Below are 12126 nucleotides of genomic sequence, written 5' to 3'. Positions count from 1 at the left end.
ACGCACACGTTTCAAAATAAAGCGACTTTTTTCGTGTATTATGCAGGAAAATACTGTACAAAATATATTTGATTTTTAACATTTTAACGAGAAACGCAAGAATCGTTGACTGCATGTGTTTTTGCGGTTTTATTCAACGTATTATAAATGTGTTGCTTGATCAAATGATTTATTATTGTATCCTAGCAACATGAAGACCGCAACAGTGGGTTTGTTTGGCGTGACTCGGAGACCACTACAAGACGTAAAAGTAAGTAAGCATGTATCATTCTACTTAAATAAAACACTAGAATTGTTTGTTATCAATAAGAGCTAACATTTCCGAAGTCATTTTGCAGCCAAAGTAGCTGTGTAGTTTAGTTAGATGAGTGTTGTTGTGAAACAAGTGGTATTTCTATATTCACTACATTTTTCTGAATATGCACAGAGCACCTCAAGTTTTGTGAGTCAGTAGGCACTGTACACACAATGGTATCACTTTGTAACGAGTAAAAAGAAGGAATCAACTGTAACAACTAAAACCAAACATAAATAAATATAATGGTATTTTCATATTTAAACTAACATTGCTCAATAACCATAATAAAATAATTTGATTTTGGATATTGCTTTCTTTACTTTCAGAATGAATGTGTCTCCGGAGGAAATCCAAGTCATGGTGGAGAAGATTTCTCGCCAGGTTGTTCTGCTGCGGAGGAAAAATAACCAACCAAGGGCTGGCAGCAGCAGTCTGCCATGCAAGTTGCTGCTCTCAGTGGAGGCCCAACTCATCTCCAACGCACTGCAGAGCTTCATAACCGACAGTGAGATCGCAGTGAGCCGCTTGGCTTTCCTGCATGTGAACAATATTGTGGAAACGGAGGACAAAGAGTTAATGAGATGCCTTCAGGAGCATCAGGTGTTGGCAAAAACGCTGGAAGAATTAGAAATAACACAGACGGAGGCTGGTGAAGAAAATTGGGCCAAGCTACAGACAGACTTTATGAAATCAGTGAGGAATTTGTTCAAGCATTTCAGGGCAAAGCCAGAAGACATTTTTGATTTGAAAAGAAGAGATGGGTGTCAAGATTTAGAGACGGCTGGAGTGTTCATTGGAGCACTGAGGACATTTCACAAGCACATCGTCGAAAGATTGAAGACCAACCCAGATGAAGAGCTGCACCGGTTGCTGCACGTGCCGGTGCCGTCATCCATCGCGCAGAAGGTAAAGGATGTCGACAAACTGGAAGAAGAGATGTCGGCTCTCACCATGACAGTGGACTTGAAGGTGAGGAAGCGTCTGCTGCAAGGCCACTCATCATCATTCAATATTCTTAATGTGAGCCCTCATTTTGACAACTTGTTATGTGTAATTAAAATGTATCATAGATTCATGGAAAAAATGAAGAGATCAATGGCCTGGAGAGTCAACTGCAGGAGGACCATTCAAAGGAACTGCCTTCTTTATCAGACGAGCGTTGTCAGCCACACATCAAGTCTTCAGAAATGAGACAAGCGGCCACACAGAAGGAAATAGACAAGCTCAGCACGCGGCTCAAGAGTTTGATTCTTGAAAACAAAGACAACGAAAGGGAACTTCAAGAGGTAACTTTTCATGATTTTGGCTTTATTAAGCAACATACATAAACCCACATTTTCATTCCTAAAGAAGCTGAATTTGGCTGTGAAATTCATCATATATATTTATAAAAAAAAAATTCTATATATATAGATAGATAGATAGATAGATAGATATTAGTGGTGGGATTTGACTTACAAAATTAATCTAGTTAATTCGAGAATTTGTGAGTAATCTCAATTAATCGCAGTTTAATGGTTTAAGAATATTTGCCACAAAAAGCCACATTTTTCAATTTGAATGAATTTGGTATATTACTGAATCAAATGATGGACCCATACATACATTTAAACAACAAAATAAAATATTGTTTATTTTACCTCAGTTTGACAAGAGCACAATAAATCACTATATATATAATATATATATATATAATCAATAATATATAAATCAATAATTGCTCAACTACTTAGATCTATAACTTAATCTATAACAGAAGTCTCTTTTAAAGGAGGTTTCAGGAGTTGTGGTGACAGAGTGCAGCTTGAAGCTTGCATGAATTTAACAGTGGCTTTACCTCGGGCTATTGTGTTGGTAGAAGCTACTCATGTCCTCCCTTGAACAAAAATTGTACGTGATAATTTCAGCCCTCAAATTTGCAATGTTGATGTGGGAAGGAGGGTGAGAACATGTAATGACAAAAGAGGTTTTAAGTGTCACAAGCTTAAAGGATGTGGCAGATCATCACAGAGGGAGCAGCATTAACATGGGCCTCAAGTAGCGCCCAGTGAAATCGCACACTTCAGCTGGAATCATTTATGCCCTGAGATACTATGATGACAAGTTCCAAGTTGGTTTCTACAGATTCAGAAGATGTTTTTAAAAAAACAGAATATTTGTTTAACCCCCAATCAGAGCTATATTTACATTCTCTTTCAGAAAAATGAACGGCTGGAAATTGAAATAGAAGAATTCCTTCACGATTTTGATGAAAAGATGGAAGAAAATCAGGTACTCAACCTGTGCTTTTATGTGTGCGCCCTTGTCTAACCATTTCTGAAGTGTTGATAAGCTCCTTATCTCTCTCAGGCTAAACTGGAGAAAGTTCAAACTCTGTTAAACCAAGAGCAAGGTGAGATCAGTCAGCTGGAGGAACCGTACGCCGCCCTGAAACACGAATACGATCTAGTGATGGAGAGACGGCAACAGTTGGAACTAAGGCGACAGGAGGAAGCGGAGGAGCTGAAGGTGAAGACCCAAGCAGCGATTGTGATTCAGGCCTACTGGAGAGGACACTCCACCCGCGACACAATGAAGAGGAAATCGAAAGTCAAAAAGAGCAAGTCTAAAAAGAAGGAAAGGAAGACGAAGATGGCGCATAAACAACAATGAGATCAGATGGACTTGTTATCCAAAACTTGCTGTTCCATGTGTTCTGTCTGAGTCTGGCTTCTTCAGCTTTGTCTTCAAGTCATATTGCTTTTCCAGACTCATGATGTAGAGATCATTGTGCCATCAGCAAACATCATGGTCCATATTAAAACACTGTCTCTGTCCACTCCAGGTTGATGTGAACAATACCGCCTTCATTCTGCCTACACAGAATTTTGACTTGCCTTAGTGACTCAGAACTTAAATAACGCTCATCTTTGTTGGGCTTCATAGCCACCGTCTTTGTTGCTACATCGACATTGCTTCCAATTTTAAAACAGACATCAAAAAGCCAGACACAGTGTTGCATCGCATCAATATACAATGCAACTATGTTGCAGTAAAACACTCACAACTTGAGCAAAGTAGTCACAATGATCCGGAAGACGTAGAACATTCCAGAATAATTCCAAAAGCATCTCCACGTAGAAAGCTTTGTGGGACCAGGAATCATGCCGGCGAATAAGAAAAAGAAGCCCAAGAAGAAAAATGATCAGGAGACCCAAGACGATGAGAAGAAAGAAGAGATGTAAGTATCACATTTACTATTGCACCAAGGGTCAGTTCAAGTCAACAGTTACTAAAGGCACATTCAAATTCAAGGAAAGTAATGCGGCTCTACTTATGTAGAGCATGAAACATTTGTTGACTCTGTAGATGGGTAGCCAATATGGCCTCCCTATTGACCGCGACTGCCTCAGACTTATTGGTGTAGTGTTGACTTGACACCTGGACTTAAATCAACCCACTAATATGCACAATACAGTGCTGAAGCTGTGGAGAAATGAATGAGAAAGAACTGTTGCATTTGTTTCCTCCACATTCAGCATGGTTCTGTCCATGGAGGAGATAGAGATGCTTGCTGAGAAGATGACTCGGCAAGTCTCCCTCCTGCAGAAGTCAAGGAGTAACTTCCAGGATGGCGGGAGCAAGTTGCCACGCAATCTGCTGCTCTCCGTGGAAGCCCAGCAGATCTCAAATACGCTGCACAGCTTCATCACCAACATCGAGATCGCCATGACCCGTCTCTCTTTCCTGCACCTGGACACCATTCCTGACGTGGAGGACAAGGACTTGATGAAATCCCTGAACTCGCATCAAATATCGGCGGAAAGACTTGAAGCCTTGGAGGGCTTCAGGGGATTCTCCGGAGTGCAAGGGTTCGAAGGTCATGCAGAAGAAGACAGCATTCGACTTGAGAGAGACTTCATGGAATCTGTCAAGAATATCTTTAGGTGTTTCCAAGCAAATCCGGAAGCCATTTTTGACTTAAAAACAAAGTCATGTACGGGGCAGGAAGGCCTGCTCCTCGGAGGTCTCAAGAAGTTTCACAAGCAGATGATTGAAAGATTGAAAAACACGCCCGATGAAGAGCTGCAGCTGCTGTTGCGTAAGCAGGCTCCCACGTGCACCCTCAAGGACATGGAGGACATTGTCAAGCTGGAAGCAGAAATGGCTGACATCATCAAAAAAGTCGATTCACAGGTGAGAAACAAACACTTGGTCTTGGTTTTACTTGTCTAACATCTGCGATTTCCTTTGCATCCTAGATTTCGGAAAAAAAGGAAGAGCTCAAATATTTGGAGAGCCAGCTTCAAGCTGACGACAAAAAGGACATGAGTCTGCCGCTTTTATCCGACGAACACTGTCAGACGTGCATCAAATCGTCGGCAGTGAAGCAGGCGGCCACACGGAAGGAAATTGATGTGCTCAGTGTGCAGCTCAACAATTTGATTCTTCAGAACAAAGAGGCCATTAGAGAACTACAGGAGGTTAATAGTTTGGATGAAGCACTTGTTTGGAAGTGCTGTTAGACTCACTACCTTTTTTCCTTTTTTAAACAGAAAAATGAAAGACAAGAGGTGGAAATTGAAGAATTCCTCAATGATTTTGATGAGAGAATGGAGGAGAATCAGGTAAAAAAAATTGTTTTAGTTCAATATCTGTAAACATTGCAAAGAGCTTAATACGTTTCCTAGTATAATTCTGGCATTGTGAGAATTATACTAGAAAAGAGTGATAACTGACATATTACTTAGTAAACCACTAGATTTAAAATATGATGAATTGACAAGACTCCTCACACGGGTCAAATTGGAAATAGAAAAGCAAACATTCTTTCTCCAGTCCCCCGGCCAAGAATCAGTTTAGGACTTGATCCATGATCCATGTTGACATATAAGTCAAACAAGATTATGTAAAAGCCAATGAAAAAAAAGTTGTTGTTTTTTTGTTTACAGTTAAGCTGTTTTTTGTTTTACATTAAATACAATCCGAAATCTTATTTTATGCAAAGCAAGATATTGCAAAGCAATTTTAAGTTGTAGAAGACAAAATAAAACCAGATACGTGCCAAAATATCAATCTCAATAAATATCTTTCATTCTCTTCCACGTCCCGAGCGTTCAGAGCTATAGTTATCTTGACATATCCAGCCTCACCACTGGGCGGCAGCATTTCACCTCTTTACAAGAACCCGCTGAAACTCACTATTGTAGTTACAGAAGGGGGCGCAACATCACAAAGCAATTCCCCCTAGAAAAATAATTAAATTAAACCTACCTCTTTAAACTTAAACGAGAGCATGTCTGTGTATTGTATATGGAAGCAGAAGCGAATGGGCTTTTCCAGCCTTTAGATGTGATTGATCCCTTTGACCTTTTGTCCTCGAGGCTAAAGGTTCCTGCTTACTCATGTAGCATCATCATGGCAGGGTGACCTGGAAAAATGTGAAAAGCAGTATGAAAGCGAAGAAGAGGAATTGAGGATGCTGGCGGAGCCCTTCGCAGTTCTGGAAGTGGAGTACAACATGATCATGGAGAGACGGCGACAGTTAGAGGAGCAGAGACAGGCGGAGCTGAAGGAGCTGGAGAGGAAGACAAAGGCTGCTCTACTGATCCAGGCCTACTGGAGAGACTACTGCGCTCGCAATGCTGCCAAGAATCCCAAAGGGAAGGGCAAGGGCAAGGGCAAGGGGAAAGGAAAGAAAGGGAAGAAATAATCCACAGCGTTTTGAAATAGCTGAAGATGATTGCATTCGTAAACACAGAGCCTGGAAGGAATTATGCAACTTGGGTTGAATAGAGTCACCAATCGATGTTTCCAGATTAAGGGGTTAAACCAGAGAGGAGATCTTGAGATCAATGTTCGATTCAAGCCCAGGACGTGTTTTACAGTGAGCACAAATAATTACAGCAGTCTGGCAGATGGCAGTATTTATTGTGTATAGCATAATCCATGACACAGGAAAAGGTCTTGCCTTATACTAAACAAACCAGCTGTTGTCATGTGAAAGTAGTTCCCCACTTCACAATGTCATTATGGTCCTGGACAAAAACGCTGATCTGTGAAAGAACACAAGTTTTGAATTTCATTGTTCAGTCGCCCCCTGTAGCCGGTCTCTTACCTTCTCCAGCAGTAACTCTGTATCGTACGTAGCTTCCGCTCCTGCATTCTCTGCTTCTCCATTCGTCAACTCATGGAGGTTCAGGGTCGCCATTTTAATTTGACCCAGCAGTAGGGTTTCATTTGCTGCCGTTTCCTGGATGTGACTCCACTCTCTCTCCTGTGTATGAACACAGCTGAAACCCTCAATTGCTTCACAACATTTGATATAAAATCTCAATGATGGTGTCTTGTACCCAGAATTCAGCCTCTGAGAACGTCCTCTCCAGTTCAGTCTGGAGCTGCAACAGCTGGTTGCTCCTCCCCAGGACGGTCAGACGGTGCTGGTCCTCATGTGTCAGCAGAGCTTTTCTTTGCCGGTTCACCTGCTCATCTGCTCGGCTGAACCTCTCACTGAACTGATCTCTGGTGCGAAGAAGGTTCTCAAGAGAATCTGTGATGGCCTGAACATTTTCAAACTGCAACAGGTGGAAAAAACATCCAAACTAATGTACTATTTACTAAAGCTTTCAAAATCATCCTACTACATAATAGGTGTTCAGTTACAACTTCACAGTTACTACTGCAAAAGGAAAAGTTCAACCAATGTTACACTGTTTAATGGATCATAATATGAGGAAAGAAATGGACTGAAAATGTTACCTTAGTTGCCTGAACAACCCGCTGCATGAAGTCATGGAACAGAGAACATCTCTGCACCTGTTGCAGCTGCTGCTCTATTCTCCTCTCCAATGAACTTTGCTCCTCTTGAAGTTTCTGCAGCTCGGCCTCCATGTTAGTCAGCTCCCTCTTTTGCTTCTCGGCTTTTAGAACAGCACGGCTTGTTTCGCGATCCTTCTGAGGGAAAGATATAATTTCAGATTTAGATTTTTTTAATCTACTAAATATATCAAAATAAAGCTTTCCCAAGAATAAGTCTATCGCGGTGCACTAATACAAGCTTTACATCTGGACTGAACTGAATCTAAAGTCAAATAAAACAGGCGAGTGATCTCGGGCAAAACTGTGAAATGACCCCACTTTTCCCTAAATACACATTAACCAATTCAGTTAAGTTTCTTCCACGTATTGCTGTAATGCTGCTTATAGGGACATAACCTGGCACAGAACATGGAGAGGTTGAGAGGAAATAATGACACAGTAAACAAAACCACACGCATATCTGCGGATATTTTACAATCATCAATGAACCTCTATGTTTTAGGTGAGCAGATGGAAACCATAGCAAACACAGGGAGTCCAGAAAGGCATTGGGTTTAACACCTAAGTGTCAAACCTTCAACTCTTGCCGTGGGACTATCCTGACACCTTAAATTCACCCATTCTGTATTGTTCTATCTACAGTAGGATGCTTTTATTAAAACAAACAAATGAATAAATACATTTTTTAAGGTACCTTGGGTAATATATCTTGGCTTCGGCTCAGTCCTCTGGTTCGCTCAGCCTCTTGTTGGCGCTCTTCTTTGCGGAGTCTCAACTCCTCCGATTTCTACCAAAGAAAGTTCCCTGGTTTCTTGACAGTAAACTTGTAAAGTGAAGCCACAGAACCATCCTCCCTGCCCAAGAACTATTAACAAGGTGAAGCAATAGGACAGAACAGCATCATTTAATAAAAAAAAGAACACAAAAAGTCTTATTATGCGAGCAGGAGACCCTTATAACACACCCACCGGTGAGAACCGTGTGAGTTGTGGTTGATACCATACTTGTAATGTCAGTCATGTTCGGCGTTAGCCGTTAGCATATGCTAGCACACGTTAGCTCAGCACCTGTCGGCTCTCCTCAATCACCGCAGACAGCGTTTCCTGCTCCCGCCGTTTCCTCCGTAAATGAACCAAAGTGTCGCTCCACTCCCACAGGCTGCTCCCGGTCACCACGGCGCTGTTTAGCACACGCAAAGCAAACGTTTCAAACCACATACGTGCACGCATTTTTAAACGATCAACATCCCATTGCTTCGTCTGATTCGTCACGAACTCACCGTGAACTCTGGCAGCTCATGTCCGGCCGGTGTCTTCAGCCTTGACTTTATTTCACTGTAAAGTCCCCGCTTCACTCACTTCTTTCTAACGTATATTTCAAAACTTGTTGCCAGTCTTCGGTTACTATGGAAACCCAAACGGACGCGGCCGGAGGCAGCGCCACCAGCAGCGGGTGGTGAAGTTTGTCAATCACAGTTACCACGACACAGGCCGCGATGCTCAACGCTTAAGACGCTTAAGTTGTATCTAAAATCCTACTTCGTCATACCATTTTATCATATGAAATAGAAATAAAATGTGAAATGTTTTCAACGCTGATACACTATTTGTAATATGTATCTCCTTGTAAAGCCATTTTACACCCTGCTGTTCACACCCTCACGCTTTATTGTCTATTATATCTATTTATTTGTGTATTTCCTTCCAACAATTCCCAAAATGTGGCCACAATTAATACTTGATGTGATGCCCAGATGATCTTTGAACAAAGACATCAAATTACTTTTGTACGTTTGTTTTGTTCTGATTATTATTATACTTTTATTTATTTTTATTTTTTTTCATAGGAGCTGTCAATTCACTGTTTTCACAGTCGTCTCCAGGACGGCAGTCGGATCCGCGACACAATCTGGGTTTGTTTTTCAGCAGGTTTTTCACCAGGAACGTGTGATGTTTTCTCTTGAAGCACAAAAGTCACACTGTATCACACCTCTCTCTTGCTGATGTTTGGAGCACGCGAGCTACACACATCATGCATCCCGCCATGAACCCTGCTGACACACGATGACATCCCAGATAAAGGACGTGTGAAATTATTGCGACTGGTCATGAATCTCTTTCTATCCACCATGATACGTGTTCAGCCATGATGCAGTATTTTTAATATGCATTTGAATATTTGTCTAAGCAAGCAGAAGATATTTAGGGTTTTGCAGATATTGGTTTAAATTCAGAGTCAAATATGAAGAGGGAGAAAGGAAAGCCGTGAGGCAGGAGATATGAAAGTCTACTTGAGGGTTATAGAAAAAAAGATTTATGGATTAAAATCCAGATTGACAGCTGTATAAAGGGCATATGATCTCAGTGAAGAGGAGATAGTCAGAGGCAGATTCAGGATTGTGACTCAGATGGAAATCTGACAGATAATGCACCCAAGCTCATGGTTTGTTCATCAAAACACCTCAGTCAGATTAACAGCCGAACCTAACAGAAGAAGAAGCAACCATCCAGACAACTATTGGATGGTGAGCAATACAGGCATCAGCATCCACTCCATTATCCGCAATCGTTTGGATAGGTGACACATTGTTGGGAATATACGTTGGGAACTTGTCATCACCTTTAAGGGGAAGGTGTGTCCGCAGAGAAGATGAGACATCACATGTTGCTGGATGGATGAGGGGAGAAGGTGGCATTAGCGCAGATAATGGAACTACTGTGTGCTGTTATTTTTGAAGAATCATCTCCTGGCAGGGGGGCAAGGTGGTGACACCGGTGCAGGAGAGTGCATTAGTGTGTTTTCTCAAGACTCCCGCACACACACAAATAGACTAATACAAGCAGAAACTGATTGGGAGAAGAGGAGGCTTAACCCAAATGCAGTGAAGGGGAAAACAACAACACAGATGACTGCAGGCAGAGATGCAGCTGTATTCATATTTGATGAATGAACGACTTGACACACACATGCACACAAAGTCAGTGCTCTATTAATACTAATGCCAGGATGCTATTATAATAAAAGCATGTTGTGTCAGTTGGCAGCTGCGGTGTGAGGCTGAAGATATGGGGACATCACACCCATGTAAACACCAGCAGACCTTTTAGCAGCCAAGAAGGTGGTGGGTGAATATGTCAGGTTCTGCTGCACAAAGACCGCTGAGGACCTACAGCCCGATTGTTACCTGGTCTGGAGGGGATGTGTCGTCCAGACTCTCCACTGTAAACTGAAATGAGCTTTAAAGATTAAAGTTTTGGAGCAGAGGAAATTAGTTATAACTTTCTGTTATTAATAGAAAGCTAAAAGCTGTTATTGTTCTATCTATCTATCTATCTATCTATCTATCTATCTATCTATCTATCTATAATATTCAAATCTCTAAACCGTTCACAGTTCCTCTGTCCCCTCTCATGGTGGCTGGTGGCAGGTTCCTCATCAGGAAGGCCCAGCAGAGAATGTTCTTCTTGCGGCAGCTGAGGAAAGTATGTCTTCCAACAAAGTTGCTGGTGGAGTTCTACACAGCCATCATCCAGTCCATCCTCACCTCCTCTATGATCGGTGTCACCTCTACATGACCTGTATGTCTCCAGGACCCAGAGACGTGCAGGTCGGATCAGAGCCGACCCTTCTCACCCTGGTCATGGAGTGTTTGTCCATCTTCCCTCTGGCAGGAGGCTACGGTCGATCCAGACCAGAACCTCCCATCACAGGAACAGCTTCTTCCCCTCGGCCATCAGACTGTTAAATTTGTGACCAGTCCTTGTTGTTTGTGGGTTATTTATTTATTAGTTGTTTCTGTTTATTTCAATTTATTATTATTATCATTTTTACTTTCATTATGTTTTTGACTGCATGTTTTCCAAAGCACTTTCCTTGTTGGTGGGATCCCCACTTACCATGACAATAAAGCTGATTCTGCTGAAAGTTTTTTTATTGAGTCAAAATGTCTGGTTTCTGCCTGCTTTCACCGGGGCTGGTCACATCACCAGATATGGTTTTAATCCTTACCAGATTCTCTAATGCAAACAAGACACCACCAAAATCAAATCCTTTCTAAGGTTGCCTCTTTCCAGCCAACACAGAAAATTTGTTTTACATCATGTCGGTTATTCGGTTCAGAAACAAATGCTATCGTATGAGCAGAGCCATAGTAATTCATTGGCAGAGGCAATAGAGAGCCTACTGTGTCGGTGTGTATTTATATAAACAGAAAAACTTGGGTTTTTGTCTTAATTTCAAAATCTTTATCCAAAGAAATGTTCCCCTGCATCACGCAGGCTCGAGTGCGAGGTGACAAACATTTAAATATCCATTATTAAAGGTCAACAGTGTGGTGCAAACCGCTATTGAGAGGAAGTCTGTGTAAATGCAAATGCCTTGTCAGACAGAGAGGGGGACGACTCTCTGACACCATCTATTAATAATGAGACACGATCACAAAATTGCACTGAGTGTGGAGCAAACAACGCTGCTGCTGCTGCTGCCAAACAATGGGCTCTGACAGCAGGCTGAGTGAGTGCTACCATACCCGGCTTCATGTGAGCGTAGTGTTTAGAGCAACTGATGTGTATGAAAGCATTTGTTTATGTATTGATGTTTGTGTTTGTCTCGCAGCAGTGGTCTTGTCGGGACTGTTTGCAGACATGATGGTACACGAGGGGCTACATGCCTCCAGAGAGTGCAGGGTACCAAAAGGAGAGAGGCTGGCAGACGATGCTCAGCTTGAGGGGACTTTAAAAATGACACAGGTTTTAATGATTTTTGAAGACAGAAAATTAGACCACATTCATCACGCATAATAAAAGCGCATCCACTGGGCTGCTGTATTCCTAAAATTTTCATTTCGCTTTAATAATAATTATAATGATGATAATGATAATAATAATATCAATGGTGTATTAGCAGCTCATACACATATGAGTTACTAATACACCATTCATATATATATATATATATATATATATATATATATATAGTGAAGCTTCTTATATTACATAAACTAAACTCTGTATAAGAGAACATGACATAAA

At 41.6% G+C, this 12126-nt stretch overlaps 3 protein-coding genes across 6 annotated transcripts; 2 read left to right on the top strand and 1 right to left on the bottom strand.

Annotated features, from left to right (window-relative positions):
• The first annotated feature begins 148 nt into the window (after nt 1–148).
• On the top strand, nt 149–3076 carry LOC128762870 (interaptin-like). Its single transcript, XM_053871423.1, has 5 exons — nt 149–250; nt 625–1267; nt 1369–1584; nt 2498–2569; nt 2648–3076. Exons 2-5 carry the CDS (start codon nt 626–628, stop codon nt 2948–2950), a joined length of 1233 nt encoding a protein of 410 aa, XP_053727398.1. The 5' UTR covers nt 149–250; nt 625; the 3' UTR covers nt 2951–3076.
• A 219-nt stretch (nt 3077–3295) lies between these two features.
• LOC128763100 (dynein regulatory complex protein 10-like) lies at nt 3296–11246 on the top strand. Of its 2 annotated transcripts, XM_053871893.1 has the most exons (6): nt 3296–3518; nt 3817–4474; nt 4540–4761; nt 4834–4905; nt 8943–9008; nt 10490–11246. In XM_053871893.1, the coding sequence occupies exons 1-6, from the start codon at nt 3442–3444 to the stop codon at nt 10571–10573; spliced, it is 1179 nt and encodes a 392-aa protein (XP_053727868.1). In that variant the 5' UTR covers nt 3296–3441; the 3' UTR covers nt 10574–11246. The 2 variants fall into 2 exon arrangements, with proteins under 2 accessions (XP_053727868.1, XP_053727867.1); XM_053871892.1 differs by lacking the exons at nt 8943–9008; nt 10490–11246 and adding an exon at nt 5703–8936.
• Nucleotides 6193–8626, bottom strand: LOC128763101 (coiled-coil domain-containing protein 42 like-2-like). Of its 3 annotated transcripts, XM_053871897.1 has the most exons (7): nt 8376–8587; nt 8164–8275; nt 7791–7883; nt 7037–7231; nt 6631–6852; nt 6396–6554; nt 6193–6333 (listed from the first exon to the last, which is right to left on the bottom strand). In XM_053871897.1, exons 1-7 carry the CDS (start codon nt 8393–8395, stop codon nt 6274–6276), a joined length of 861 nt encoding a protein of 286 aa, XP_053727872.1. In that variant the 5' UTR covers nt 8396–8587; the 3' UTR covers nt 6193–6273. The 3 variants fall into 3 exon arrangements, with proteins under 3 accessions (XP_053727872.1, XP_053727871.1, XP_053727870.1); XM_053871896.1 differs by having other exon boundaries at nt 7037–7228; nt 8164–8626; XM_053871895.1 differs by having other exon boundaries at nt 8164–8588.
• Nucleotides 11247–12126: the final 880 nt, after the last annotated feature.

The sequence above is a fragment of the Synchiropus splendidus genome, chromosome 7 (genome assembly GCF_027744825.2).
Source record: "Synchiropus splendidus isolate RoL2022-P1 chromosome 7, RoL_Sspl_1.0, whole genome shotgun sequence".
Classification (NCBI taxonomy): Eukaryota; Metazoa; Chordata; class Actinopteri; order Syngnathiformes; family Callionymidae; genus Synchiropus; species Synchiropus splendidus.
The sequence above is the reverse complement of the archived record's forward strand: the minus strand, read 5'-3'. Positions and strand labels throughout refer to the sequence as shown.